Source organism: Calonectris borealis, chromosome 11 (assembly GCF_964195595.1).
Source record: "Calonectris borealis chromosome 11, bCalBor7.hap1.2, whole genome shotgun sequence".
NCBI lineage: Eukaryota > Metazoa > Chordata > Aves > Procellariiformes > Procellariidae > Calonectris > Calonectris borealis.
Window position 1 is genome coordinate 3,420,341 of NC_134322.1, and position 27,926 is coordinate 3,448,266.

At 50.2% G+C, this 27,926-nt stretch overlaps 2 protein-coding genes across 2 annotated transcripts in view; both read left to right on the forward strand.

Moving 5' to 3' along the window:
• The window catches only part of IGDCC4 (immunoglobulin superfamily DCC subclass member 4), a 103,154-nt gene extending 92,354 nt beyond the window's left edge, over positions 1–10,800 (forward strand). Inside the window, exons 19-20 of the mRNA XM_075159783.1 lie at positions 3,685–3,849; positions 5,683–10,800. Coding sequence (XP_075015884.1) covers positions 3,685–3,849; positions 5,683–6,213 — 696 coding nt within the window. The 3' untranslated portion in view covers positions 6,214–10,800. The remainder of the gene's footprint in view (positions 1–3,684; positions 3,850–5,682) is intronic.
• A 5,232-nt stretch (positions 10,801–16,032) lies between these two features.
• IGDCC3 (immunoglobulin superfamily DCC subclass member 3) overlaps positions 16,033–27,926 on the forward strand; it is a 106,075-nt gene continuing 94,181 nt past the window's right edge. The window contains exons 1-2 of the mRNA XM_075159558.1: positions 16,033–16,099; positions 27,165–27,470. Of these exons, the coding sequence (XP_075015659.1) occupies positions 16,033–16,099; positions 27,165–27,470 (373 nt within the window). The remainder of the gene's footprint in view (positions 16,100–27,164; positions 27,471–27,926) is intronic.

Here is a 27,926-nt window from a genome sequence, read left to right on the forward strand (position 1 = left end):
TCCATGGAAGACTTCAGCTTTTCATTGAATGAAGCCAAACCCAAGCATTTTGGCTTGGAAATGTTTGCCATTGTGCTTCTTGCGAACTGGAACCTTCCTTACTTGCTGCCCCGCTCCTTCCCTGTGGGCCTCCTCCCCGCGGGACTGCGTTTCCCATGAAGCATCCCCGTGACTCGGAGAGCAAAAGCTGTAATGCATCAGGGAACTTGGATCTACCCAGGTTGTTTGTCATTTTCGTGTTGAAATTTTTCTGTGGGGGAAAAAAAGTCCCAATGTTTTCTGAAAAGTCTTAGATGAGAGCTATGCTCCCGTTGACAGCTAGCAGAGATTCTCCTTTATCTGGTGGGGGAGAGGTCTGTGTTATGTCGCATCTTGTTTAGAGGCGCAGCTGCGAGCAGGGGTGCCTGTATGTTTGCATGACATGGAGCTTTCCTACTCCCACTGGCTGCTGTGGTGCTGTTCAGCGATGAATCCTTTCTCCGCTATGATACCCTTAAAAGCTGGGCAGATCTGAAGTGTCCCCAGCCTTGTTTTGCACAGGATTTCAAGCTAGTTTAAATAACCATCCTCATAAAACAGGGAAGGTTTCAAGATCAACATTTCCTTACATGTTCATTCTCAGCTCATATATTTGCATGAAATCATTACTTGTCACTGAAAAGGTAACATGATCTAGGCGCATTTTTACCAGTTGGAGCTTCTATAAAAAGGCTAAAATGAAAAGGCTTGTTTGCTTTGATAAGGATTTAGCTGTAATGGAAACACCTTTTACTGAAAGATGTTTTTATTAGTTTTCATTCTTGTGTTTGCAGTGAACTGACAAAGGGGTTTTTCCCTCTTTAAATTAGTATGAGGCTGACACTCCTTGCCTTCGTTATTCTATCGTAAAAACCAAGAGAACATTTCCTTGTCCTCGTTCAGCCATTCGAGTAGAAAGAATTCGAGTAGCCCCCCTCGAGTAGAAAGAAACAGTACCATTTATTACACCAAAAGATACTGCTTAAAAAAGCAGAGAAGCTTTCAGGCACACAAGACCTTCTTCAGGTCTGTGATGAAAACAGACCTAGAGTTAATTGCCGCTGCCCAATCTTAGCGACTGAGCCCCAAGAGAGATTCCCCCCCGCCCCCCCCAACATAATGTGCTTGAACAACATGTGGGATATAGGCTATGTTGTGTGGCTGATGGTTTTTTCTGTTTGTTGAAAGTTGCAAACTGGTACAAAACAAGTTTGTTCTTCATTGCAGCCAATTTCAGCCAGAGCTGAACAGGCTGTTCCCAGAGTCATCAAAACCTATGTAAACATGGCAGATTGACATTTCCGCTAACAGATGGTCCATTGGGGATTGCAGTAGAGCTGCCTGTTTCTTTCCACTTTTTTTGGTATTCACAAGATGCCTGCAAGAAGGTTTTCAAGTTTGCTTTGTGTGTGTGTATGCGTATGATGCTCAGATCTTTCTGATGGCAAATATGCATGTAAGCATCTATAATAGGACACACATTTGTGTGCATGTGTGCATATTTGTGTAGGTTCAACGCTGAAATTTCCAGGCAGTATTTGCTCGGTAACGTATGTTCCTTGGAAAAGGCACAGAAGCCATCAGTCAGCGATGTAGCTGCAGAAAGCCTTTCAGATGGCAGCAGAAGCAAATTGAACACGTTACTTGAGTACTTGCATGTAGTGATATTCCTTATTGTGAGCTGTGTGTGATCGCTTGGTTGATTTCTTGCTATTAAAGTGTAGTTTAATGATTGTCCACTTAAAAAGGGAGCAATTAGGGAATGCTCTTGGCTCAGAATATGTTGTTGAGGATAGCAGAGAGAGGAATGGCAAAGACACTGCCCCCAGTGTCCACTTCTAAATTAGCGAATGCTGGATAGCCACAGCGCTGGGTTTGGACGTGACTGTTCCGCAGGGTGCTGTCATATAAACGAGGCCCTTTACTACTTGTTTTCTTAAGGTTCGATCCTGAGGCAGTGGCCGAGCTCCTATGACTTAGGGTTGGTGCTGAGATGTAACGCTGCTCTACCTCTCGCAAGGTGTTGAGCCCCTTTGGTGCTTGAGTCAGGGTGGACAGAGAGTGCTCAGGAAAGGCTCAGGCAGCCCTTCAGTGCATACACGAGTGCTTTAATGTGCCTTCGGACAGCACGAGGTAGCACTTGCTTCTTGCAAAATAGCTGACTTAGGAATGCCTGGCTCGCACACAACATCTGGTCATGTATTTCTACCTAATTTCCAGCCAGATGGACCGAGGCACAAGGAGGTCAAATGACTCACACAAGGTCAGGCTGATGTCAGAAATCTCCTTGCCACCTCGGCTGGACTCGTGCTACGTTGGCTGTTGTTGGACTAGATCTGGCCTGTGTAAGTAGCGTCCACATATGCAGAGCAGAAACCTGGGTTTCTCCTGCCTGACAGTGAGCAATAGGTGGTTACTGGGTTGGAATAAATGTGCCATATATGTTCACCCTACACAGCTCACACCACCGGTATTCAGTACGCGTGTGCACACGTGCACACTCACAGTTGTGTCAGGTCAGGATTTTCTCTTCACTTCAGCCTTGCGTCGGCCTCTCACTTCCATTCAGGCAACGTGTAACGTCTGTGGAATGAGCCCAGAGATAACTGGCTCACGTGGTCCTTAAATGTGAGCGTGTGTGTGTGTATGTATGTATATGTATATGAGTCAGTAGCAAAGCTGAGCTCAGGTATATGCAGGACAGCCCAATAAAATCAAAACCTAGAAAGAAAATACTTTTCTGCCTGTGAACTAATAGTCTGAGCTGTTAAATAACTTCAGCTCTTAAAGGCACACATTTCCCATACACAGAGGTGTGCATTCAACAGTTTATTGCAAGGGGAAGCTGAGAGAACCCAGAACAAATTGCGTTCAGCCCATATAATTTAATTAGATCTACAAACAGGGTAACACTGGTTGCCCAGGGGATTTAAAGCTGAGCTAAGAATTGCTTGGTGGTCTGTTGCAAAAAAAAAAATTTTCAAAAATAAGGCCCCCAGTTTTGTGCCTCTGTGGATGGGGAATGGCAGAGTGTTTACCCAAGCCCTAGCTTAGAGCAGGAAATCTGGCTGCACCGCAGAGCGAGTAGTTTAGCATTGTCTTCAGCTCTTGGTGGAGCACACGTGCCAGTGCACACAGGTGAGGGTCTTTCTCCATGCTGCAGAGCATCGCTTGCCAAAGCAAATACTGTAATCATTCAGCTCCAGATTTCCACCGTCCCTGTTCCTTTCCAGCTTTGCGGTATTTTTCAGTAGGCTCGTACTGCTCTGGGTTGTTTGCAGCTTTGCAGGGAGTTGGTTTCAGTGGACCTTTGAATGATGTCTTGTGCCATGATATACCCGTTGGCCTCAAAATTTGAGAATCAGTGGAAAGCCCCTTATGCGACCAGTTGTGAACCGTCTGGCAACTGTCATCCACTTGCTCTGCATCAGACCATGTAACAGAGCAATAAAGCCTGTTCTAATGCAGCGGCTCTGTGAGTCCGTTGCAGCGAGCATTTGTATTTTGATGCCATCAGAAGTGTCGTCCGCATTTAACTTGCGTCTTCTAACACCATGGTATTTTCCTGCTTGCCTTTTTCAAGCTGCTTCTCATTTCAGGTTTGTGAGGATAAGAATCTGTATCTGTGATAATTGGATCTTTTCTCCTCCCGCTTCTCTTCTGCAGCCTTCATGGAATAAATCAGCCAACCAGCCCTGGACAAACAGCATAGCCAGGTACGGGGACACTATCACAAAAGACCCTCTCTCTGCTGTGAACGGATCGCTGAAGCTCCCCTCCAGCGCGGGACAGAAGCTTTTGTTACAAGCTCTGGTTTACGATGCCGTGATGGTGGGTGTCTTCGCTCCTTTATTGACTTGCGTATTCTGACATGATTTTTCCATTTATGTTCCCTATCTTGCTTTCTCCTTTTTGCAGCACGGGAGAAAATGTTTTCTTCTCTGAGCTAGCTTTAGCTGGCTGATCGTGGGCTTTATTTTTTTTTCCTGGTTATAGGAGCGTATGCCAGCGAGACTGATAAGGATTTGATTAAAAGCTGTTTGGTTTTTCCAAGCATCGCTCAAAGCCTCAACTCTCCCCTGATCTTCTGTCTTGACTCCGGCCACCCTTGAGGGCCTGTGCTGTGGGCTTGTTCTTCTGGTGATGGTCAGGGGGGGTCAGACAGCTCGGTTGTCAGCAGGGTTGTGGCAGTCTCGGTTCCTGAGGACCCGGAGCCAGGCACCAGCGGTCTGCTTTGAGTCTTCGCTGTGGCCGTGCAGCAAGCAGCCTGCCGAATGAGTTAGGAGCTGCAATGCTCAGCGCAGTCATTAAGATCTACAGTGTGCTTGCCTGAAGGAGGAATTGCATTTTTGCCTGTAAAAGGAGTCAAAGATCAAGGCTTGATTTAAACTCCTTTTCCAGATAGGGTAGAGCAATTTCCACTGTACTTGTCGTCTTTATGTAGGTGCATAGACTGGGAGGAAATCCTGTTTCTGATATTGCTTCAGTGGAGTAAATATGCACTCCCGCGTTTGGGAGAGTTTGTACAGGGATCGTGATGTCTGTGCCATAGTCTCAGCAAAGCCAGCGGACACGTGCTCAGATTGACTCTGTACCAGAAGATTTCTTTGGTTATAGCTTTAAAAAGTTCACCTCCCACCCTCAACCCCAGCAAATACTTCTAAGTAACCTACCTATGTTTCCTTCCTAGATAGTAGTGTGAAAATCAATTATACACAGGATGTAATTAACATTGTGGATAGAGTTAAGACAATGTTTTACAACCCAATTACAGGGCACCGTTTACAGCACAGCTTACCCATCAGAGTTTGTCAACAAAAGGAGAAAAGTGTTAAAATATGTAAATGATGCACAAAGTTGGCTTCAACAGAAAGCGCAAATTACACGTGGGATATCACTTCCATACTTTGAATTGTCTTCTTGCTACTAAATCACACTCAGCCCAGAATCTGAGCGCTGATTGCCTAGAGAGCTCTTTGTGAGCTTCCAAAATAATTTGCCTGTTAAATTATTGAACGATGATCTAGCAGAATGACCTGCATGTTAGCCAGATTTGTGGAGACCTGTAGCCTGAACTCCGCTTAAACACTGCGGAGGAGAACTGATTGTTCTCTTTCTGAATTAAAGTGCTTGAATTTACACCAACTTTTGCAAGCTGTGACCAGGGCTCTAACGAACAAACATTTTGTGATGTGTAGCCAAAATTAAACCAGGAAAGTGAAGGGAGCCCTGGTATCTAGTTGTGGGTCTGGATCATGAGCTGTCTTGGAAACCAGTTTTCTGGTGCCCACTCGCCCTCTAGAAATCTGGCCCTTAATATGGAAACAGACTGGTGAGTGTTGAAAGTTGTGGTCTCTGACAGAGGCTTGGAGGAATGGTTGCTCCAGCCTGCCAAGAAACTGTGGGCAAATCACTTCACTCCCTTGGGACTTGCTTTCCCAAATGTAAAATAGGAATAACGATCCTGAGGTGATTTGAGATGCTTCTGAAGACTTCAGCTCTGAGGAACATATCAAGATAATGCTTCATAGAGGCACAGTACATCCCATTGCACTCTGTGGGATTAAAAAGAAGTACATTTCAGTGCTTGGTTGGGTCACAGCCTCAATTATCTGAATTTCATTTACTTTACCTTCTTTTAATTTTTCCCTTGTTTGATAACAGAATGAAGCAAAGAAAAGCCGCCCGCCAGCCAACCTCCACCAAGTGGAAGCAGAGGTCATTGTCCATTCTGATTTTTCAGCCTCTGACAGAGACTACGACTCCCAGCTGCACACCCTGGAGAGCGCAGAGACAGAAACCGAGGACCAGGAGCCTGAAGAGCTCCCTTCCGGAGAGCTGGCTCTCCCCGGCTCTCCCAGCACCCAGCAGGACGCTAGCCAAGTGTTGGTGGACTGCACGGGCAATTCTGAGGCTCAGGCCCAGGACGAGCTGTTGTGTACCGACAGAAAGACTAACGAAACAGAGGCTGTTTGCATCCGTGGGCTCACCAATGGCTTCCACAGGCACGGGGAAAGTCTGGATTCGGTGGAGAGCGGAGATTCGAACTCCATCCAAGAAGGCAGGGGGGATGTGCAGCCAGTCAAGTGCCAATCGCTTTCCACGGCCCCGGAGGAGGCCCCCCTCTGTAGTAACTCTGGTTTAACAAGTTCATCCTCAGCATCTGAGAACATGGCATGTGTCCACAATCGTTAAAGAGTGAACTAATCTGATTTTGATCATGGGAGAGCTAGAAGCACTAGTAAGGGCCCGTCCCTGTGAGGTGCTGCCTGCCCTCGACTCACTGAACCCAGCAGGAGCTAAGAAGGTGCAGCATCTCACCAGAACAGGATTCGGACCTGTCAGCTGTACATACTGCCTTCAAGAAATCAGTAGGTAGATTGGTAAGGGCCCATCTTCTTCCCGCTGCAGCTGATGAGTAACTTGGTTTGCGTGGGAGCAGGATTGAGCCATCTGCCAAAGTCTGACGTGAAACCACGGCTAGAACAGAGCCTTCTGCGTTAGACTGGGGCTGTCACTTCGCTGTAGTCCTCGAGGCGACTGGCAAGACATCTTTTAATGCTGGGAAGAGGCAGGGTACACCGAGCGATTCTTCTCAACTGTCTCTTCACCAGGGAGCGCCTTGGCACTACCTACGGCCTCGCAGCGTTGGGATGAATTTTGTCAGAGGAGTCCCGCAAGGGGGTGGAAGCCAACACAAACAAATTCAGTGAGCTGTAACCACCAGCCTTTTCTGCCCTCCCGTGGTTAAAAGGATTATAAGGCTCTCTTTGTGCGCCACCGAAGTAACTATTACTAGCAGGCTGATGTAGTGGCCTTTTATTACACACTCTACGAGTGCCTCTAACAACTTGTACTATATAGAACCTTCTGCAGTGTCTGGGTCCTTTCACCAACCTGGACTTTGTTTTATGTAGGTTCTTGTACCTAATATTTTAGGTACATATCTGTCCTTTTAATGTACAACATGTATTTTTATTTCCTTGGAACATCTTTATATTATTTAATTTTATAAAGTGGAGTAGTGTGTGGTATAGAGTAGCATTTTTACTACTTCTCTCTTTCTTTATTTTTTTTCCTCCCTAACAACACAACTACCTCATGTCTGTTGGAGAAAAAAAGCAGTAGATCTACTCTTTTGTTATAGTCCATGATAGGTTTTAACTTATTCTTATACTGCCTTTTTCTAAAGAATATGTTTGCACTGGTTGTTGACTCTTTTTTAATGCATAGTGCTGCAGATCTGATGTCTCTCTTGCTTTGTTTCTAAGTCGTGCTGTAGGACACCTTCCCTACAGCTGGAGAGTTGGGTTGTGTTTCCCTGTAGGACTGTGTTCTGCAGGAGCTGGCCAAAGGAGACCGCTTCAGCTGGCGGGATGTTGATCCGTCTTTCCTTAAGAAGCTTATACTAGCAAAGAGAAAAAAGAACCAACAATTGCAAAATTAACTTGTGATTTTGGGGACATCTGTTCCTTTTTTTTGTTCCGAACTGGAGACATCTCGGACGGTTTTGATTTCCAGGGAGCAGCTCTCAGCCTTCTGTAAGCAGTGGACTTGCTGAAGTCTTTGGATGAAGAGGTGAAATTTTCCAGTCACTTCTGAGAGTGCTGGCCAAAGTGGTTTGGGGTTTTTTTTTTTTAAAGACCAGAGCACCACCAGAGCTTAAAAATGAAAATAAAATCTTCGCTCTTATATCAGTCAGTCTGGGTTTATTACAGATAACGTTTGAAAATCATCCAGTGACTCTTCCTTGCTGACACTGTTTGCTTACTGCTGACATACCTCTCAGCCCGGCCTTCTGGTGTGGGGCGAACTTTACCTTTTCTTTAGCCTGTCTCTGCCCTGTTCCAGGCTTGCAGAGTTTGACTGCGAACACCACGGATGGGACCAGCTCCTCGGGAGTGAAAAGGATCAGTAACTCTGTTCATTGGGTGTTTGGTAAATGTTCTGCCTTCCTGGATGATTCAGAGATCTGGCCATTTGTTTGTTTAAAAAATGAGGGAAAAGATGCCCATCTCCCTTTTTTCCTACCGAAATTCCCCCAAAGCTATATGGGGGGCTGTGTGCTGACCTGAGATCCTGTAAAAGACTTTAGACTTTGTTTTTTGTGGTGAAATCTGGACTGAGATACCACTCAGGAGAAGCTTGCTCCACCAGTCCTATCCCCGCTGCTGCTGTGAAGAGCCATGTCACAGTGTGCCCTGTGTTTGGAGCTGAGCTGGACCAGCCCATGTCCTTGCAATCCTCCATCAAACCCTGTTAGCTCCAGCTCTTCAGTAGAGGAGTACCTCCAAGCCTCCACGTACCCTGTTGGGAAGGATATTGGAACTTCCACCTCTCCCCATCCTACAGCATCTCCTCCCAGCATGACACGCTATTCTGGTGGTATTTCCACTCATTGCACTTGCTCTGTTGCTCCAGCTGCTGCTTGGTATCTTGAGGGGCCTCAGAAATGCCGTTCCATGACTCTGAAAGGCTGTGGCACAGAGACTGGAAATCAGAGCCAGTGAGCAGGCGAGGCAGGAGTTAGTGTGTGTGTGCTACCAGAGCAAGAAGCTAGAAAGCAAGAAATCATAACTGGGCAGAGGAAGCGCGTAAATAACCTCCAGAACTCACTGCCACAAGACTTTGAAACTAATGACTTAGCAGGGTTACAGATAAGGCGGTGGAGTGTTATTGCAGGCAATAAGGGCAATTCACAGTTATATGGGAGCGGATGCGATTGCAGAGGTATAAACCCTCCAGCTGGGGAGTGTCGGGCACTAGCTGCGGAGGATGGGGGAGATTTCTGCAGCTGGACCTCAGTTCGCAGTTCGTGCAAGACTCTTCTTCAGACTCTTCCTCATGGAAGAGTCCCTGCCCTTGCCCAGTGACAGAACAGACCCTGTACCAGCCACATTGCCACTGCTGATGTGCAGAAAGGGAGAAGGACCCTTCTCCAAAAATCTCACTCCAGAGGAACCCCTGCTGACTTCCTTTTACCTCCAAAACCAAATCATCTGCCTGCAAGCATGACAGTATGCCAAAGGACCACTTCTGCTGAGCCTGTTGGCTGCCGGAGGGCAGCGCCGGGAGGAGTTTGGCCAGCAGCAGGTATGACCAAGGCACCGGAGTTCTCCTCCCGGCACCCTGTTGTGACACTGTACCTGGGGCAGGTCATGTACCAGCCCTGAGCTTTCCATCCAGGGGCCTGTGGGGATGGAGGCCTAGTCCAGTGGCTGATTTAGGAGCGTGCCATAGTTTCTGGGGTGCTCCTTTGTATGTTCACCCTCTGCTTTGTCTGTACTGACTTTAGCAGTCGTGTAGCAATGGGGTGAGCGTTGCTGATCTGCCTAAAAGCTATCCCCGCCTGTCACTGAAGCCAACACGAGCAGGCACAGCGTGGCACCGTTCCCCTGGATCACCTTGGGCCGATCACAAAACCACCAAGTTAGTTACGTGCTCCAAGAGCTTTGGGGGAGATGCAGCAGAGTGCAAACAGTTCTGCTTATGCATCACAAAAATACTGTGTCTCCTCACGCTGAAGCTTATTCTGATCTTGTTACATCCCAACAAATTGTACCGGAGTGTGAAACTGGCAGCGTTTGGATGTCCAAGTACATGGTATCCGTGGACTGGTATGCCAGACCTCAGCTACAGAAACCAAGGCGATTCCCTCAGCGCCAAGAGATCACCACCGATGGGCAGCAGCGAAGCCGTTCTCTGTACGAACACGTGTCCACGCAGAGTGCTGGGTGTCCTTGTCTAACGCGGCTGTACCTCAGCTCCCTCCTGTCCTGAACGCACGTGGGACCTTTCTAGTCTCAGCTAGAAATGAATGGAAGAAGACAGATAATACACATTTTATGTGTAAAGCCGAAACAACCAGTGCATATATTTTTTTATCATGAAATAAGTAGCTTTCTTGCAGATTTCTCACAGACACACAAACTGTTGATACCTTTAATTACCCATCATACGTAATGTATGTTCCTACGCATCAAGCTCCTTTCTCCCTTTTCTTCCTTTCAGTAACACTAAAGATTATTGCTGTTCAACTTTTTGCTGGTGTATATTGTTTTACATTGTTAAAATGTCAGGTTTGTCTCACTGGCATAATTTTGTAGTATTAATGTTACCATTTGGCTGCACAACTGTATATTCCCCATGCTGCTGCGAGAGTCACAATTCTCATCCTTTTCTTTCTTTTAATTCCTTGTTACGTGAAACACGACTTGGATAAAAATCTCTTTCAACTTTTTGTTGATTTTATTTCTTACTTAACAGACAGCAAAGTTCTGGTTTAAATAGTTCAAATGAGATAACTTATAATCTAGGTTTTGAGAATTTTTTACATTACTAGCTAACAATCCTGAGATCGGCCCATGAAATACGCTGTGTAAGAAAACAACCATTTTAATAGAGCATTATATATGTTTTTGATCTCATTAGAAATAGATGTTTTGAAGGGATCATTGTGTCTTTTCTAATCAATACCCTTGTTAGAAAAGGTGTTTAGTCCAGCAGAAATCTACCATCTAGTTCTGTTACTGTATTCCCTTCCTTGTATTTTAAAATTAAACTTCGTTTAATTTTCTACACAGTGCATAAGGATGTGTAACCAGAACTTGATCTCGTTTGAAGATTGTGTCTGTGTTTGGTTCCATGCTGTACTTAATTATAACTTTCTTTCTTCAGAGACTGTTCTTACTCCACAAATATTCTTTAGTGTTAAAGTGTAAGAAGACATTGTCCTTATATTCCTTAACTAATGGGTTATTAATAAAATATTTTCAAAAAAGAGTGGAATTTGTCTCAGGATTCAGTCTGTTACAGCTCTTACTCCGAGAGAACGTTGTCCTGGAAGGCTGATCCTGCAGCTGGGCTTGGAGTGGCTGGACCCTGGGAAATTTGCTGTTAGGTGCTGGGCCGTACCCTGCCCCTCAAAGCAGGGAGAGGATGGCCAGAGAGCCCTCTGCCTGCGTGGGGTTGCCAGAGACGGACCTGCAGGGTGTCCCTGCAGGCAGTGTCAGCCTGGCTAGAGCTGCGGTGCAGGGGGGCCTGCGTGCGCATTGCCTAACGGCCCAAATCCAGCCTCGTGCTTACCCGAGTAACTCACTTCTGGATGGATCTGAACAAGACCCTGCAGCTGGCAGCCCCGGGGTGATGTGGTGGAGCACCTTCCGCACCTCCAGCGGCGGGAGCAGGACCCGGGATTCACGCTCGTGCCAGTTCAGCGCCTGAGCTCATAACCATGGAGGTTGGGAATGTGGGATGATGGTGGGTGCCTGGTTCCTTAGACATCACTTCGGGGATTTCAGGTGTGGGCAGAGTTTGGGTGCATGAGGCATTTCTTGATGCTTGCTCATTTCTCAGTTTTGAACCAATTCCTATAAATAGGAAATAAATAGCAAATAAATTATCCAGTTTCATGCTTTATCTTGCTGGGGAATTTTTTAATGTCAAAAATAAGCAGAAGCATCTAGCAAACGAATGGTGAGCCTTCTCTTGGATGGTGCGCTGAGCTGAACACTCAGTGGCTTGCATCCAGCTAGATTGGCGAGAGGATATCTGGCAGTGCCCGAGGACACACTATTAACCTCCCATGCATCTCCCTTTCTTCCTCGGATGCAATCCCTACTTGAGTAGATAGTTTCCATTATTACTTTATGCTGCCAGGACTACGGAGCCATAAAATCTCATTTTATCTGCATTACAGAGGTAATAAATCTACACTTAGTATAGAGTTCTCTGATAGTGGTTAAAGGGAACTGTGTCAGACTGCGTAACTCTGATGAGTCTTTCTCCTAACGACAGGTAACCCCACAAATGAGCAAGGAAGGACCTTGGGGGGGGGTGACGGGTGACTGCAAGTCCCACTTCCAGCTCTCGGTTTGCAGCATGAGAAGCTGGTGGGAGGTTGCCGAGAGGGGACACGGTGGGGTGGCTGCAAACACGGCAGCGCGTGGGTGAACAGAGCGAAGGGATGGACCAGCAGTTACAGGGGAGCCGGGACAATGGAGAAGTCAAGATAAGAGCGAGGTGTTTGTTTGCGTTTCTTTCTCTTCCCAGCCCTTATCACCCCAGTATGGTGCAGCTGGCGATATTACTACAGCGGGCTTGGGTCTCGCGTGGTCTCAGGTAACTCAGTAAGTTACAAGTGCCCGGTGCAGCACATTGCCCAGCTCAACCCTCTGGCAAATCGCCAGGAGGCAATGGGCTGCGTGGTGCAGAGAGGCAGCCGGGGATGCTCCACGGATGCGCAGCGGTCACCAGTGGTGGAAACTGCATCGCATGGGGACTCCTCTGACCCCCTCCCCTCCAGCAAAGCACTGGAGCAGCGGCTACAGCAGCACAGTCAGATCTCCGTGATTTGTGTGGCAGGTACAATTGTGTGGGTTTCGTCGTTAGCGCTGGCTCCCCACACTCATTTCCACTGATGGCAAAACTGCCTGATCGGTGGTACGATTGTTTTCAACAACGGAGAACAGGCAGCTCCTCCTCAGCCAGGCAGCTAAGTGCCGGGAGGCATCCCCTCGGTCTGGTGACAAGTGCTGGCCCCTGCCACCACGACGCCTGTGTCCTTATACAGCCAAAAGTGGATGGAAAAGGGTTTCTGCTGGGGAAAGCAGCTCCCAGGAGCACGTCGCGGGGCTGTCCCACCGCTGCTGGGACAGCTCTCAGCTCAGTGCCTCGAGGTGGGTGCCACAATTTTGGCTCCCTTCCCTGTTGCTCACTGACCACGAAACAGATGCTAAAACCCTGCTTGTATGTACATAAGTGAAAAGCTCCTAGGCTGTTAGGAGACAGGGAAACCACAATTACCCATCGAATAATAAATGGAGTGAATTCAGACAAGTTAATCTCCCACTTCATCTGCTGAAACTACTAATGGTGTCTTGGGGAACCTCAGTTTGCAGTTAATTGGTGTAAATCAGGAGCACCACTGGAGCTGATGTAAATTCGCTGTGCAAGGAGGGGTGAGCGACACCCTCTGAGGCCGGTGCTCGTGGAGGATAACCTTGTGGGGAGGGAGGACAGATGGACGGACAGACCCTGTGCCCCTCTGCAGGAGGGAGGGTGGAGGGATGGAGCCCACGACCGCTCTGCAGGGAAGGGGTTTGGAGCCTCGGTTCGGGCTGGGCACTGTAACCCCGCTGCTTTTCAAAAGGCTCCAATTTCTGCTCGCAGCGTGATAAGCAAATCCCTGCCTCCAATACAAAGCAACTTTTTTAAGCCCTCATGGTTACAGAGGAGCACAGAAAAAACATGAGCGCTCCGGATTCCTGCACTCAGGTGGCTCTAAGGAGAGCTCAAAAGCTGCATTTTTCTTTAAAAATCTTATAGCTTTTCATCGGAGTCCTGTTGTTTGGCAGGACCACTCGCACTTGTGATTTTTGAATTTGACACCGGCGATGTCACAAGTGTCATTTGCAAGACGCGGGGCTGAACTTGGTGATGCCCTGAACGCGTACGTAGCTACCTCCCCCCGCTCCTGCGTCCTGCCACCGCCACACAGGCCATCGCCTGCTCACGGGAGGAAAAACACCCAAAATCTGTGGTTTCTGGGGAAAACAAGCCTTGTAAAGCCCACGGCGCTTCATTTCCCTGGGAGTTATTAATTCCCACAAGCCGTCCTCGGTGCCAGCGGCATCCCAGCCCACGACGGCTGCGAGCGTTACACAAACGCTGGCGGGGCCCCGCGGCAGGAGTCAGGGAGACGGCTGGGGAACAGGAGCAGGGTTGGTGCCAGAAGGTCAGGGACAGCGCAGAAATTCAGATGTTACCGAGAGGCTGACGGAGCCAGAGCAAATTCTTCCCCAGCTGAAAGCAACCTCGTACAGCTCAGCCCTCTGCTAAATGAGGGACGCTTTAATGTGGAGCAGATGTAGTGACGTCTTCTTTCCTCGTTAGCCGACTCCAACACGCTCAGGGTGCACCATCCAGGGGAGCCAAGCAGTGCTTGTCCTTACAAAGGGTTTTTCACCAGGTTTCCAGGCACAGTTACAGGTTTTAGTAACCCGGTCCATCAAGCTCTGTTTTTATTCTGAAAAAATAAGTTAGGATCCACTTTTTTTTTGTTGTTTCTTCCCCAAACAAACACCACAAAAGCCCTTGAGCTGTCATTGAAGAGATGAGTTTTACTGCTGCTGCTGATGATAGGGAGTTGCGTTTGCGGAGAACGTGGGCCAAGGGACTGGGCAGGACCAGATGTAAGGGCCTCTTCAGGGGTGAGCTGGTTGGTGCAACATCTGCGTGACTGACCCGGGTAAGTCACCTTATGATAGCGTTTAAAATAAGGAGCACTGAGGTGGGACAAGCCAAGCTCTTCTTCGTTCCTGTCCCCAGGGACTTCCCGGATGTGGGATCCCCTCATGGCCATCGCTCTGTGATCCCACTGCCCCGCTTCCTGGGGCACCTCCAGGCATTGCCAGCCACCTCGGTGGGTGGTTTTGGTCTTCAAAACAAAGCCCGAAAGCGAAACGCTTGGTGGAACCAACCAGAAGTTGTGCTGAATCATCAGTGTTTTCCCCACCAGTGTTTTAATGCCAGATTTTTGGGTCCCATCCCTAAGGGCAGATAAGAGTCAGCTCCCCGGCCCAGGGCACAGTGGCACGGGCTCGGGGATGGGACCTTGCCTTTGCCCACTGTGGCAGACCCGGACACCATTGCCAAGACCGAGTCACTTTGAGCAGTGATGGGCAGGAGAGAGGCCGTTGGGCAGAGAGCAAGGAAACTTCTTCCCGTATTGTTACTGCAATCTCAGGAAGGCCTGGCGCTGGCTGCCATCCCCTGGCCATGGCGGGGCCACCATCCCCTGGCCATGGCGGGGCCACCCAGGACCGGGCAGTCCAGGCTGCACCCCTAGAGGGCTTTCCTGCTCTGGAGGGCCCACAGTGCCCATGGGGCTGGGCTGGAGGGAGGCCATGAAGGAGGGGAGACCCATCAGGGGGCTCTGGTAAGGGGAGAGCTGTGAGGGGAGACTCGTGAGGGGAGAGCCGTGAGGGATCTCTGGTGAGGGGAGACCCGTGAGGGAAGAGCCATGAGGGGTCTCTGGTGAGGGGAGACCTGTGAGGGAAGAGCTGTGAGGGATCTCTGGTGAGGGGAGACCCGTGAGGGAAGAGCTGTGAGGGGAGACCCGTGAGGGAAGAGCCGTGAGGGGTCTCTGGTGAGGGGAGACCCGTGAGGGAAGAACTGTGAGGGGAGAGCCGTGAGGGGTCTCTGGTGAGCGAAGAGCTGTGAGGGGAGATCCATGAGGGAAGAGCCGTGAGGGGTCTCTGGTGAGCGAAGAGCTGTGAGGGGAGATCCATGAGGGAAGAGCCGTGAGGGGTCTCTGGTGAGGGAAGAGCTGTGAGGGGAGATCCATGAGGGAAGAGCCGTGAGGGGTCTCTGGTGAGGGGAGACCCGTGGGGGAAGAAGAGCCGTGAGCGGTCTCTGGTGAGGGGAGGCTTGTGAGGCAGCGCCGGTAAGGGGAGACCCGTGACGAGAGCCTCGTGAGGGCAGACCCATGAAGTAGCCCCGGTGAGGGGAGATCTCTGAGGGGACTCTGGTGAGAGGGCTCCAGTGGGGGTTGCCCCGTGAGGGGAGCCCTGTGAGCGGAGCCCCGGCGACGACTCGGGCACAGTCCCCGCGGATCCCGGGAGCGGCGGGCGCTGAGCGGCCCCGCACGGGGACAGCCCCCCCTCCCCCGGCCCCGCAGCCCGGCCGGACCCGGCACGCCGCTGCCGGCGTCCCAGCGGATGCGCAAGATGGCGCAAGGCGCTGCCCGCCCGCCCCCGCCCGCCGGCAGCCCCGCTCCCTCAGCGCCGCCCCCCCGCCCGCCCGGCGCGGCGGCGTGCTCGCGCGGAGGGGAGCAGCGCTGAAATCCGCTTTTTGCCTTTTCTTTTCCCCTTTCCTCACCCCCCCCCCCCCCCCGCCCCGCTCTCCGTAACTGGGGGGGTGGTTCTCGCCTCGCCTCCCTCCTTCCCTCCCTCCTGCGCGGGCTGCTCCCTCCCCGTGGGGCGCAGGGAGGCGAGCCCGCCCGCCCGGGATGCCATGGCTCCGCCGGGCTCCGCGCTGCCCGCCTGCCTGCTGGGGCTGCTGCTGCTCGGCTGCCGCGGAGGTAAGAGCCGGGTTGGGCTCGGAGAGCGGGCGGGGGGACGGACCTGCCGCCGCCGCGCCCGGCACCGGCGCTGCTCCCCGCCGCCCTCGCCCCTCGGCCGGTCCGTCGGTCGGTCGGTCCCGTCCGCGGTCCCTCCCGCACTTCGCATCCCCCCATCACCCCCGTGTTGGCTGAGGCCATGCTCGTCCCCGGTCCCCCGTGTCCCTCCCCACCCTGCGGTCGGTCCCGGTCCCCAGCGCTCGTCCCCAGCCGGTCCCGGCCCCGCACGCCTCCCCGGTCACTCCCAGCCCCGCGCTCAGCCCGTCCCCGTGGCATCGGGCGCCGTGGAGGCTGAACGGGGCCCAACAGCTCCGGGGGCTGGAGGGACCGAGCGCGGCTCCGGCACGCGTGTGTCCGCCTGTGCAGCGAGGAGGTGCGCGGCCACGGCTGTCCGTGTCGCCCGCCGTGTTAGCATCCCTCTGTGGGAGCAGGGGGCTGGTCCCCCCGGGAAGGCACACTGGGGTCGTGGCTCTCGACTGTAGACTTCTACACCAGCCCATCCAACACCTGAATCTGCAGATGGCCCGAAACGTTCCCCCAAAGTTGTCTTTTCAGTTGGAAACCCCACTTGCGCGGCGGGGGCTCCGGGGAGGGGACCATGGTGTTTGTGGGGCCCTCGCCTCCATGGCCAGTGATGGGGAGGGATGGGGTGGCAGTGGTGTGGTTGGGCATCTGCGCTCAGACCCGAAATCATCACCGGTGATGTGAGCGGGAGACAGCGCTCGAGCAAACCAGTTGTTTGTTAGCAAGCGCGATAGCTACCGAAAAGAGATGTTGGACTGCAAGTTGCAGGGATGATGGCGAGCTACTTTAAACCTACAAGTATCATGCTCTCCTGTAATGCCTGGCTCGGTTCACACCGCTGCAACTGGTAACACCACCCACCGGACCAGGGCCGAACTACAAAAACATCAAAGGGGTTTTTCCCTGGACCTACTGTGCACATGCCCTGCTGATAAATGGCAATATTGTCCTTCTACTAGTGGTGCTGTTTAAGCGTGGGTCTAATTTGAGAAAGATGCTGTTCTGCATCAAAATACCCATGTGCATCCTGCCCTCGCCTCACTTAGCAGCCTTAAAGATCAGAAAAAGTAGGAATTGTTTAAAAAATGTGCAAGCAGCCCAGCATCGTCAGAGGGAAAAAAGCGTGTGTTAGATTAATCGAAGATTAGCTGCTGGGGTGTTTAGGAAACCAGGCTGTGGGCTATTCCCATAATAAATCTCGCCACGTGGTTCGTAGCAGCAATGGCGAGGAGGAGAAGCCGGTGTAACTCATGGAAAATATAAGTTATCAATCAGTGAAGTGGATGTAATGAAGTAGGTCTTGTTACTCTGTTGGGACTCCTGGGTACGCAGCAGTGCAATGAGGATGGTTGAAAAAGTACTTCTTTTTGGGGGGAGGAAAGGAAAAGAAGTGAATTTTTGAAATCAAAACTTTAGTAAATTGAATTTGTGTCTAGTTTATCGCCTGCTGCTGTCCAAATTGCCCTGTGTGTTTGTTTATGCTGCGACTTGTCAGGTCAGTGGCTCCTGACTTTGGGGTGTGTTTTGCTGGCCCCGCTAAAGAGTGCTTGGCTGCACTTGAAAAGTTTTTCTGTTCTGAGTTTTTTTTCCCCGCTCGGTGGGCTTATACGCTCTAGACGTGATTAACAGTGAGGTAACGCGTTTTCTGCGCTCTGCAGAATTTAATAAACCCTCCCGCATGGGTGTCAATCAGCGCCGGAGCAGAAAGCTAGCTGCGGGGACGGATGCTGCATCGGGAGCGGTGCCGCGCTGCACGGGACGCTCCGCTCCCACCCCTGCGGTTTTCAAACTCCCCGAAATGCTGGCCTGGCGACTGTGAACCAGGCGTTGGGAGCTGCTGGTCAGCGTGCTGGAGTGGGCTCAGCAGCGAGACAGTATTTTCTTTCTTTTTTTTTTTTTTTTTTTAATTTCCTGGAGCTCTTTGTTCTGGGTGGTGGACAGCTTTTGTCTGTTATTGCTGAGCCCGGCATTCAAAGGCAGGCATTGGATACGAGAGGCTCCCCGGCTCTGCTCAGTACAGCCTTGGAATTAAACATCGTCATTTATATTTAAGTAGGCCTAACTTCTAAATTATTGAAGCTATAAGCTTTCACTAATTCCTATTCTATGTGGCTTTGTTGGGTTTTTTTAGATGCAAAAAAAAGGATTGCTTTCTCCTAAATTGGTGTAATACCCCGTCTTTTTTCTTAATATACATAGAGGGTATCTGGTATCATTTTTCCCCAGTAACGCTCAGAGACGCTATATGAAATTCAAGCCCACGTTTGGGCTTTGTCCCTCTCGGGGAGTTCAACAGGAGAATCTCAGGACGTGGTTTTCCTGTGTGGTAGATGTGGCAGGCGGCCGTGAAATGGGGTGGTCGTCTCACAACCGTACACTTGTGCACCACATTTGGGACTGGTACTGGGTGCGAAGCTCACGCAGGGGTGCGGGCGTGCAGCCACCCGTGCCAGTGGCATGCGAACATCTGCTGGGGCCACCATGGTGCCAAAACTAAACTTCTCGTTGGAAGTATTTAAAAGCCAGCCGATAGAGAGGGGAATAGGGCGGGTTAGTCCCCTCCTGATCTGCCCTGCCAGCCACTGCGCAGGGAGTTAGAAATCTTAAATTAGTCTAATTGCGCCTCTTCTTATTACCTGTCAGACTTTGGAACTTGCACAGCGCAAGCTCCCATGCTCGCTTAGGAGCTGGGAGACGGTCCCAGGGAAAGGAGCTGGGCAGAGAGTCCCAGATCCAAGATTACAGCCCAGTTCCCCACTCCTCTCCTTTCTGCTCAGTCCCAGTTTTGGCCCACGTACGCTGGTGCGATGAGCCCGGCATAGGCCAGCGTGGAGCAGCTCAGCAGCAGTACTGCCCGGCAGAGAGCTGCAAAACTGCTCTCATTTTATGTGTGCAAATGAGAAAGCCTCTCTCCCTCTTTGCTGTCTGCCTGAACTTTTCTTTCTCCGATTTCCTTCTTTCGGGAGAGTCCCGTGTCACAGTGTGTGAAGTGCCAAGCAGTGACCCTGTGCAATGCCAGCCTCCTGCTTCGCAAACCCTTGGGACGCTGCTCCCCCCACACCTTCCCATCCCGCTGCCTTCAAACATCTTTCTCCTCCGCTCTGGGATGGCCAGACCCGGCTCACTCGCCTTGCCGCAGCATTAGAATCCAGCACCGGCTCTGGCGGGCGCAGGACGGGGCCCTGACGCGGGGCTGCGGCACAGGCAGTAGCATGCAGCGGAGCTCGTGCGAAGCCGCTGCCGGCGCCCTGCTTTCCCCCCCGAAGCAGCGAGCTGATCCAGCACGTGTTCAAGCAGACCATGCACTTCATTTTGCAGCCTGCAACAGATCTGGGACAGAAGATGCTTTTCTCCGTGCCCCCTTTCCCCCTTATATTTCATGCTTTGTGCTCCTGGGCTTCTGACCCCGGATATTGTCCTTTTATTTGATCTAACAAAACAATGCAGGAGCCCCCCTCTGCAGATGAAGAATTCCCATTTAAATCAACTGAATAACGTCGGGCAGGAACAGGAATAGTCCATTCAAAATTACTTTGAAATCACAAACTTATTTGAACTTTACTGGAGCTTTTAGTTTTACAGAGTTTAGAAACTAATAAATTATGTAGCAGGGCTCATGAAAATCTACCCGAGCCCGTTTATCCAAAAGAATATGCAACATTTTGGTTTTGCAAGAAAATAAAAATAATTGTTTACACATGTTCAGGAGTCATTGGCAAGCATATAAAACTGATGGTTAAGGAGGCGAACATGTCAATAATTGCACTTTAAGAGAAGAGAGAGGCAAATAGGCGAGCGTACTGAGAAAAGTACACAGCATACTGATCTGGCCTTGCTGTTATATCAAATGTCACTGTTGTATCGCACCCTCCACTCGAGAGGAGCCCAGTCACTTAACAACCCAGACCCGCTCCTGAGTTGGTAATTTAAAACCAGAGTTTCAGAGCAGAGTCAAGGTTTTGCTGCCTTTTTATTTTTTTTATTTTTTGTTCTTGCGCATGTGATTGTGTTGATGAAGCTAATGGCAAGTCAGGAGGATGCGGGTTGCGGCGGGTGATTCTGCTGAGTTGTGAAGATGCTTTTGCAAAAGGATCTTTGCTGCTGAAACCTGGAAGTACGTGGAAAGGGAGGGAAGTGCTTTTGTTTTGTTGACACGGCTCTGGTTTTGGAGCAAGCAGGGATCAGTGCAGTGCTCGGCAGGAGCGAGAGGAGCGAGGCGATGCTTTTCTCCGTCCTGAATTTCAGGGTGGGAGGTGATAAGGCAGAGGGGATGGCAGGGAGGAGAGAGCGCTGTGTTTGCTTTGAATCCCCTGGATGCAACTAAGAGTTTCAAAGGTTTTAATGTGCACAGAAACTTCTCTTCCTCCCAGAAGGGCCTTGCCTTTCCTTTCCTTGCACACCATCCAGTCCTGCCTGCCAGTACTCAAGCTGAATTTCAAGGGCTGGGCGACGGGGCTGTGCTGGCTGGTGGTTTTGGCACCGTGATGCCAAAGGGTGCCTGTGGCTCTCTTGGCAGCCTCATGCCTTCATGCTTCTCCCAGCCGCTGTGTCTCTCATCCATAAGCATCGTTACGTACCGTGTGGCCGGTCTGTGCCCTGCCAGGTCTGTGCAAGGGACCAGCCACAGGGACAGCCACCTTCCTGATGCTTTCTCTGCAAGGGGGGCTGAAGGCTGTTCTGCGTTAGAGCAGCCTTGGGGGCTGAAGCCCGCAGGGACCCCGGCTCTGGGCACAGCGTTTCCCATCGTGGCCGCTGCCTTTGCCGTCCTCTCGTGCACGGTTGTTTCCTGCTCCGTATTTGTATTGCTGATGGCCTCTGCGGTAGGACTGTGATCTGGTCAGGGCTGTGAAACACGTGGGGAATGCAAATAACAACACATCCTACGCTTGGCTTGCTGCTGTGCTCTCTGGATGCCTCACTGTGGATGAAGCTACTGTGGGCAATTAACTCAGAAAAGGTCTTTGCCCTTTCCAGCTATACCAACAGGTTTTACCTTGCCTTCTTTAGAGATGGGGGAGCCCACGAGGACTCAGAACTCATCCTGGAAAGGGTCTTTGTGCTGTGAACGCTTCCAGCTTCCACGCTGTGTTTAACAAGCGACCTCCTGGGATTTGCCCAGTCTGGTCTTGAACATCTGAAAATTATTTGGGGCCACTTCTCTGGCTCTTTGGGCTGTATTTGCCTTCTTTGGCTAAAATCTGTGCCCCCACCGAGGGCAGCGATGCCGGGTATGTCTCTGGGCTCCGCATCAGGTAGCCAAGAAGTCACATTATCCTTGACAGAGACCTCCTGCAATCGCTTAACGAGTGGATGTGGTTTATGTGCCCTGATGGAAAAATTGCTTTATATAACCTCCTGTCCGAAAGGAAAGGGAATAAAAAATTCTGAGCTAGTAAACTTTACTGCCAGCAAGATGTTGGGCCTGTTACAGCCTATTCTCCTCTTCTTTAAATGTAAATTTTTCTGGATGCCCTAAAGAGCCAATTTGCACTTTACTGAAGTGTAGTGCTTTTCTCCTTAGGGTCTGGGACAGCCTCAAGGAGATTTAAGGGAGCACCAGCTGGATTTTTAGGTTGCCAGTTTCATCAACCTGAAACCTGTTATAATCCGCTAGAGAACATATTTCAGATCCAGATATCTCTTCCTTCCATATCCTCCCATTTGCAGAAGGGATTAAAAAAAACCCAAATCACCACTGAAAAAACAGGAGCCATTTTTTGTAGGGCTGTCCCAACCTGCACCCGGGTTTTTGGTCCTAATGTTAACCTGCATCCCGCTATAAAAACCTCTGGTCCTGGGCTCGTGGGACTCCAGGGGCATCTTCTTTTGGCTTTATTGAAGCAGGACCAGAGTGGCTATCCTTGCTGATGGTAAGGCTCGCCGGTGGGTCGCTGCTGATTTATGCTGTGTTATGCTGGGAACGAACACGGCAAGTCAGGAGAGGGCAAATTTCTGCTCATGAGAGGCAGTTCGCAGGTGGAAGTCGTGGTGTTGGTGTGATGAGAGAGGAGCTGGGGCTGCCTCGATCTCCCCACCAGTGCTCCAGGCAATGCTGCGCTGGGAAGAGCAGGGCGGACCCGACTGCTCCTGCAATATCTCGCCTTGCCACGAGCTCAGACCGGGCCCTTGACAGGTCACTTCATCTCTCTGTGATTAATGTCCCCTGTCTAGAACTGGAGTAATAATACGGGCTTCATCTGTCGGGACTGCGTGCTCCCGGGGCAGGGATGGCCCTGCTGACTGTGGGTCTGGACAGGGTCCAGGAGGATGAGCCGTGATGTGATGAGGTCCTTTGCGATGGATGTTACCGCTAATTAGAGCAGGGAGATTAGCTGCTGTATTTTTCAGAAGCACAGGAAGGAAAGCTGAAATCGTGTTTCCCAAATGGAAAAGGACAATGCTAGGGTATGAGCAAGTTCTTTTGAAGCTTTGAACATGAATCACAGTGTCAAGTAAAAAATAATTAAACTTATTTTTTTTTAAACGTACTTCAAAGTGTCTTTTAAGCTTCCCATTAATTCGAAGTTCTTTCTCTCAGTGCTAAATAAATCTCTTGGTTCAAAAGCGCAAGTGCTAATTGGTTTCTCTGAGTATGCCTGTCTGCTTGATCAATAGGGGAAGTAGTTTTTGTTAAATATTTGCACATATAGTCACATATTGTATTGCTTAGGGAGATAGTAAATGTTTCTCAAAAGGAGACTTGTAGAATGAGGATTCCAATAATTTTCTTGTGGCCTTTATGTCAGAGCTAATAACGCTTCCTCCTCCATCCTTTTGCAGAAAGCAAAGCAATTTTCCCTTGCGTGCTCCCCGGTGCAGCCTGCCGGTGTCGAGACAAGCAGTCTGTTCAGCTGCCTGCGTAACACCCCTGCCTCCAACTACAAACTCAAGCTGCTGTAAGCCGAGTTTTACAGTTTCGGCATCGAGCAGAAAGTGGCTGTGAGCCACGCTGCCTCGCAGTCCGTTTCGGGAGGTGTCCGGGACGTTGTGTGGGATGAGCTGGGTTTGGATATGCAGCCAGCTGTTGGAGAGGGATGGAGCTTTCAGGCTTCCCGAGTGAATGTGCACGGCCTCGGCAATTTCCTCTCTGTCTCTCTCAATTAATTGCACTTTTACTGTTTCCATGTGCCTTCGGAGTGTCATTTATTTCCAGCAGCATCATTTGTGTGCCTCACTGCTAACTACAATCAGTTATTTATGCTAACGGAGTTGGGTCCCTCTCTTCCCCCGTTACCTCCTTGCTTTGTGTGTGCTCTCCCTCTGGCCCGTCTCAGCTCACCTCTAGAGCAAACGCCAGGAGCCTTCTTGTCCCACCATGGAGACTCCTCTGTGAGTGTCCCTGTCCTTTTGTCTCTCATCCTGAGCACCCCGGGGAGGCAAGGCCCTGTGTTCAGAGTCCACCTTTGAGACCTGAAGCCCCACAGTGCCAATCTCGGCAGGCCAAATCCCAGTGTCCTTGTTTGAAACCTGATCCTTGAAAACCACTTTTAATGCAAATAATCTCATGGTTACAGGCAAATGGATGAAGGGGGGTCTTTAGAAGGTGTAAGGTGCCCAGTTTCTACCATGCCTTGCACACAGTTCTCTCCAGAGTGGCTGTGCATCGGCCATGTGGATCTTAGGTTGGGCTGTTTGTCGACCCGTTTCTCATACCCATTCCTGATGGTGTGCAGCATCCCAGGGCCTCATTCTTTTTTGAGAAAACCTCCAGGAACATGATGCCCTGTAGAAGCACAGCATTGAGAAAGGTCTCCTTCTCCCCAAGCCCACTCTTTGCCCCCAAATTCAGCCACAAGCCTGAGGGCCATAGGGAATAGTGCTGGCTTCAAGGTGACCTTTGGCTGGGGAAGAGCCCATGGTTGCTTCCTCAGAGCTTGCTGCATGCTGGGGACCTGCTGGGCTGCAGTGCCATGGTGGTGGCAGAAACATGCTCAGGTCAGCTTGCCAGTTTGGTTCTTGCCAGCTGTGCCACCAATGACTTAACCTATTTGTGAGACTCAGACTTGTACCCCATGGAAGACAGAGCCTGTGGTTTTTGCAGAGTGGGGTACCGAGGCCCTTGAGGACCAAAGCTCATTTTTTTAAGGCAGTTTCAGATCTATCTGTTTAACAATGTAGATAGGCAGCTTTAGGATGTCTAATGTGCCCATGGTGCCAGGGAAAGGTATATGCTTCTCTGCGTCTTTCAGCATCTAAGTATTTGGAGAGAAGAGAGACTTTTGGCTGAGTTTGCGTGGAAGGCCCATGGCGGGGTGAAAGATAGAAGTTGGCTTCTCCCACATCCCCAGATGGGGTGGGCTTGGTTTTCCCTGTACGTCCGCTTTTTTGGTCGCCTGGCCCTGAAGCCCCAGGAAAGTGGCAGTGGAATTTCTTCAAGGTCACGAAAGCATTCCATGAAAAAAGCATCCATTGAGGCGGAATTTCAGTGTTTCCAGACATAGGGAGGTATCTGCGGGTTACAAACCAGTTGCACACTGTCCATTGCACAGTGTTACACTTTGAGGCACAACCCCCCTCTCGATTACAGCCCGAGGAGACCCCAGGACCAGCCAGTGTCCGTCCCCACCCTGGTGTGTGTTTGAGGGCACCAGTCCTAATTGTGAGTGTCATCACTTCTGCTGCTTGCGCAGCCTGGAGTTAGGATGCAGACCGAATGTTTATGGAGGTAAACATGATTATCTCCAATCACAGGCCTTAATGATGGTTATTATAATGACAGCTATTGTGGGAAGGGCATGTAATTATGTTGATTCTTCCTTTTATTGTACATATAATAATAAGCTGTTTTATCTAAGTGTACAGGGGAGCTGGGGGAAGATGGGGCATTTATTTCATTAGCGATTTTTTTCTGATTGCCTGTTAGACTAAATCCTGAAATCTTGTTCAATCTTTCTGGAGTCAGAAGTCCCCCTCCGTTCAGTGGGGAGTCAGGACACAAGGGTCCTTATCCTCCCTGGCTCCCAGGAGCACCCACGCAGGGAATGGGGCCCCAGCATGGTAGGTGCTGTTGAGACGCTGGCCACTTTGCAGAAAAATGTGGAGCATTCATCTAATTCCTTAATTTTCACAAAAAAAAGTAATTGATGGGTTTGTGCTGGCTGTAGTCTAACTTGCTGAGAGGACCCCAGGGCTATCTCATAAAAAAGAAGTCACAGTGAGCGATAGATCACTGAGATGGCTGGAGCTAGCCTGACATTTTAAGACTTAATGGGTTAATAAAGTGTGTATTTTAGGTGTCTGTCACTAAGTAGAGTTTGTCCATTCCCTGCACACACTCATACCTTGACAGCAGTACCTTTGACCTGCCGTGCACTACCCCTGCCTTCTTTGTCTGCTCCATCCATCTGCCTCGGCTCAGGTTGCACTCAATGTTTATCCCCCGTAATCCAATTTAAGTTGCCGTAGAAAGCAATGGGGATTTACAGAAAGAAAGAAAAAAATCTACTGGGTTTGCAGAGCAGAAAAGACAGACTTTTTTTTCTTCTCTTTCTTTAGGATAACTGCCTCTTCTCATCTCTTTTATTTTTACCATGCATTAACGATCTGCCCTCCACTCTGTTTTTGAGCCTAGTGCGGTGGGATCTGTATTAGGGACGGGCATTACAAAAACTGTGCTGTGGCTGGTGTTTGCTAAGAGAAATTGCCCACATGTGTGCCAATTCTGTGAGCAGCTGTGGAGTCGGTCCCCCTGAGCCCATGAAAGAGGGAAGAAGCTGTATCGCAGGTTTGAGCAGCTGGAAACCTCCACCCGTTGAGGGGCTGTTGCACAAGAGAACTATTAAGAAAGGCTTTCCCCATATTCGGATGAAATTGTAGTTTTCTTACTGTTGGAATTTCTTCTCCATTGCTCTTTAAAAAAAAAATTCGCCTCCATCCCTGCATTTACACCCTTCAAATATTTATATGACTCCTGTTTCTTGGTCGCTTTTTGTCTTTCATGTCAGCATGTATTTTGGACTAATCTTTAAACAATAGCTCTATTTCTGTTGTCTTCTGTAGCGTCTAATCATGACTGTATGGCAAATTATACCCTAAAAAGGTGTGCTGGACCAAGTGAAGCATAACATGCCAAAGACATAGTGTTTAAACGTTCTGTTGGCAAAAGAAGTAAATTAGTATGTATCTGTATGATGGGAAGTGAGGGTTTGCCTATTGTTGGTACAAATTCTGCAGTAACTTATCTCTCGTGGACGTCGTTTAGTGTAATTGCTTTGAGAAACCTTTTGTGTCGCTGAGCCAGAACATTGTGCATTTGTATTTCGGTGCTTAACTTGCTCTTCATTAAGGACTGAATAGCACCATCCTTTGCCTGTTACAGTGAGAGAGAGACCAAAGCGACAGAAGGGCACGGTGTTATGTGCAAGAGGCAAACAGCCTCCTGCTCTGCCAAGCCGGAGAAGTGTCGCGATGATGCCGGTGGCAATATGGTCTGAATCAGGAGCTGCCGATCCTCTTCTTCACCCCCGCCGGCTGCGCTGCAAACGGGCCTGGGGCATGGCGCAGCCCCCTCCCCACCTGGTTACATGGGGGAGGGGAGCGGATTTCTTGAATTGGTGTAAACTTCTGCTCCTGGGGTGGGAATGGCTGATGTGAAGTAAGCACTGCTCCATGCTTGTGCAAGTTTTAATTCTGTATTGCTGTTTCCCTGCAAAGGGAGGTGAAGAGGCAATCTGCAGGGGGGTATGAATTGGAGCTGCGGTTTGGCAAACCACTGGAGGGGTGTGCCTGGCCGACCCCTTCACTGGAGTCTCCAAAGGCAGCCTTGGAGGTCTGTGCCTGTTTGTGCCTTTGGAAACTGCACCCTGAGATTTTGATAGCGAAGCCCTGGGAGGCAAAGCACGCCCAAGGGTTTCATGTTTCTCTGAAACTCTTGCACCCTGTAGCCCTAACATAGCCCACTCTATCTGAAATTCTTTCATCATCCTGTTAGCTGCCGTAGCAGTTGGCTCTTGCTGCTTCTTGTGGAAACACTGCTGACTCTGTCCTTTTCTGTTTGTTTTAGATTTTGGCCATTCCTCCGAGCTGGCATTCGTTGTGGAGCCTAGCGATGACATAGCTGTGCAGGAGCAACCCTTGATCCTCTACTGCCAGGTGGAGGGGATCCAGCCCATCACCATCACGTGGCGGAAGAATGGTGTGATGATCGTGGACAGCGAGAATGCCTTCATGTTGGCCAACGGGTCGCTCTACGTCTCCCGCTTCCAGAGGATCCGGGGAGATGGGTCCTCGGATGAAGGCGAGTACGATTGCATGGCGCAAAACCACTACGGGCTGGTGGTGAGCCGGAAGGCAAAGATTCAGGCAGCGAGTAAGTATGGGCATCGTCCCACCTGCGCCTCATGGGGCAATCCCGCAAGGGGCCCTGGCTTTGCTGGGAAACAGGAGGGTAGTGTGGTGGGTGCTGGGTGTTCAGGGAGGGAGGATTAAAGAGGGGAAAGAGGAAAAAGAACCTGGAGCTGGTGTGGGGATCTGGCTGGCATCTAATCTGTGTAGCTGTCCAGGTGTGAAAGAAGAGCTAATCGGCCTTCTCAGGGGAAGAAAACTAAAAGCCACCTTCTAGCAGTAAATTACCTGTCTCGGAGGGGTAAGTTATGTTAAAGTCATGCGGTGAAATAGTCCATGGTTTGTGTATCTCCTGCGGTGGGTTTGGAAGCCCCTCTGCTTTGCAGCCCGTCTGGGCTCTGCTTGGCAGGCAGCACTTTCCAAACCATAGGCAAAGACCTTCTCAAGGTCATGGTTTCTTTCATTTTGTTATTTAAGGCAA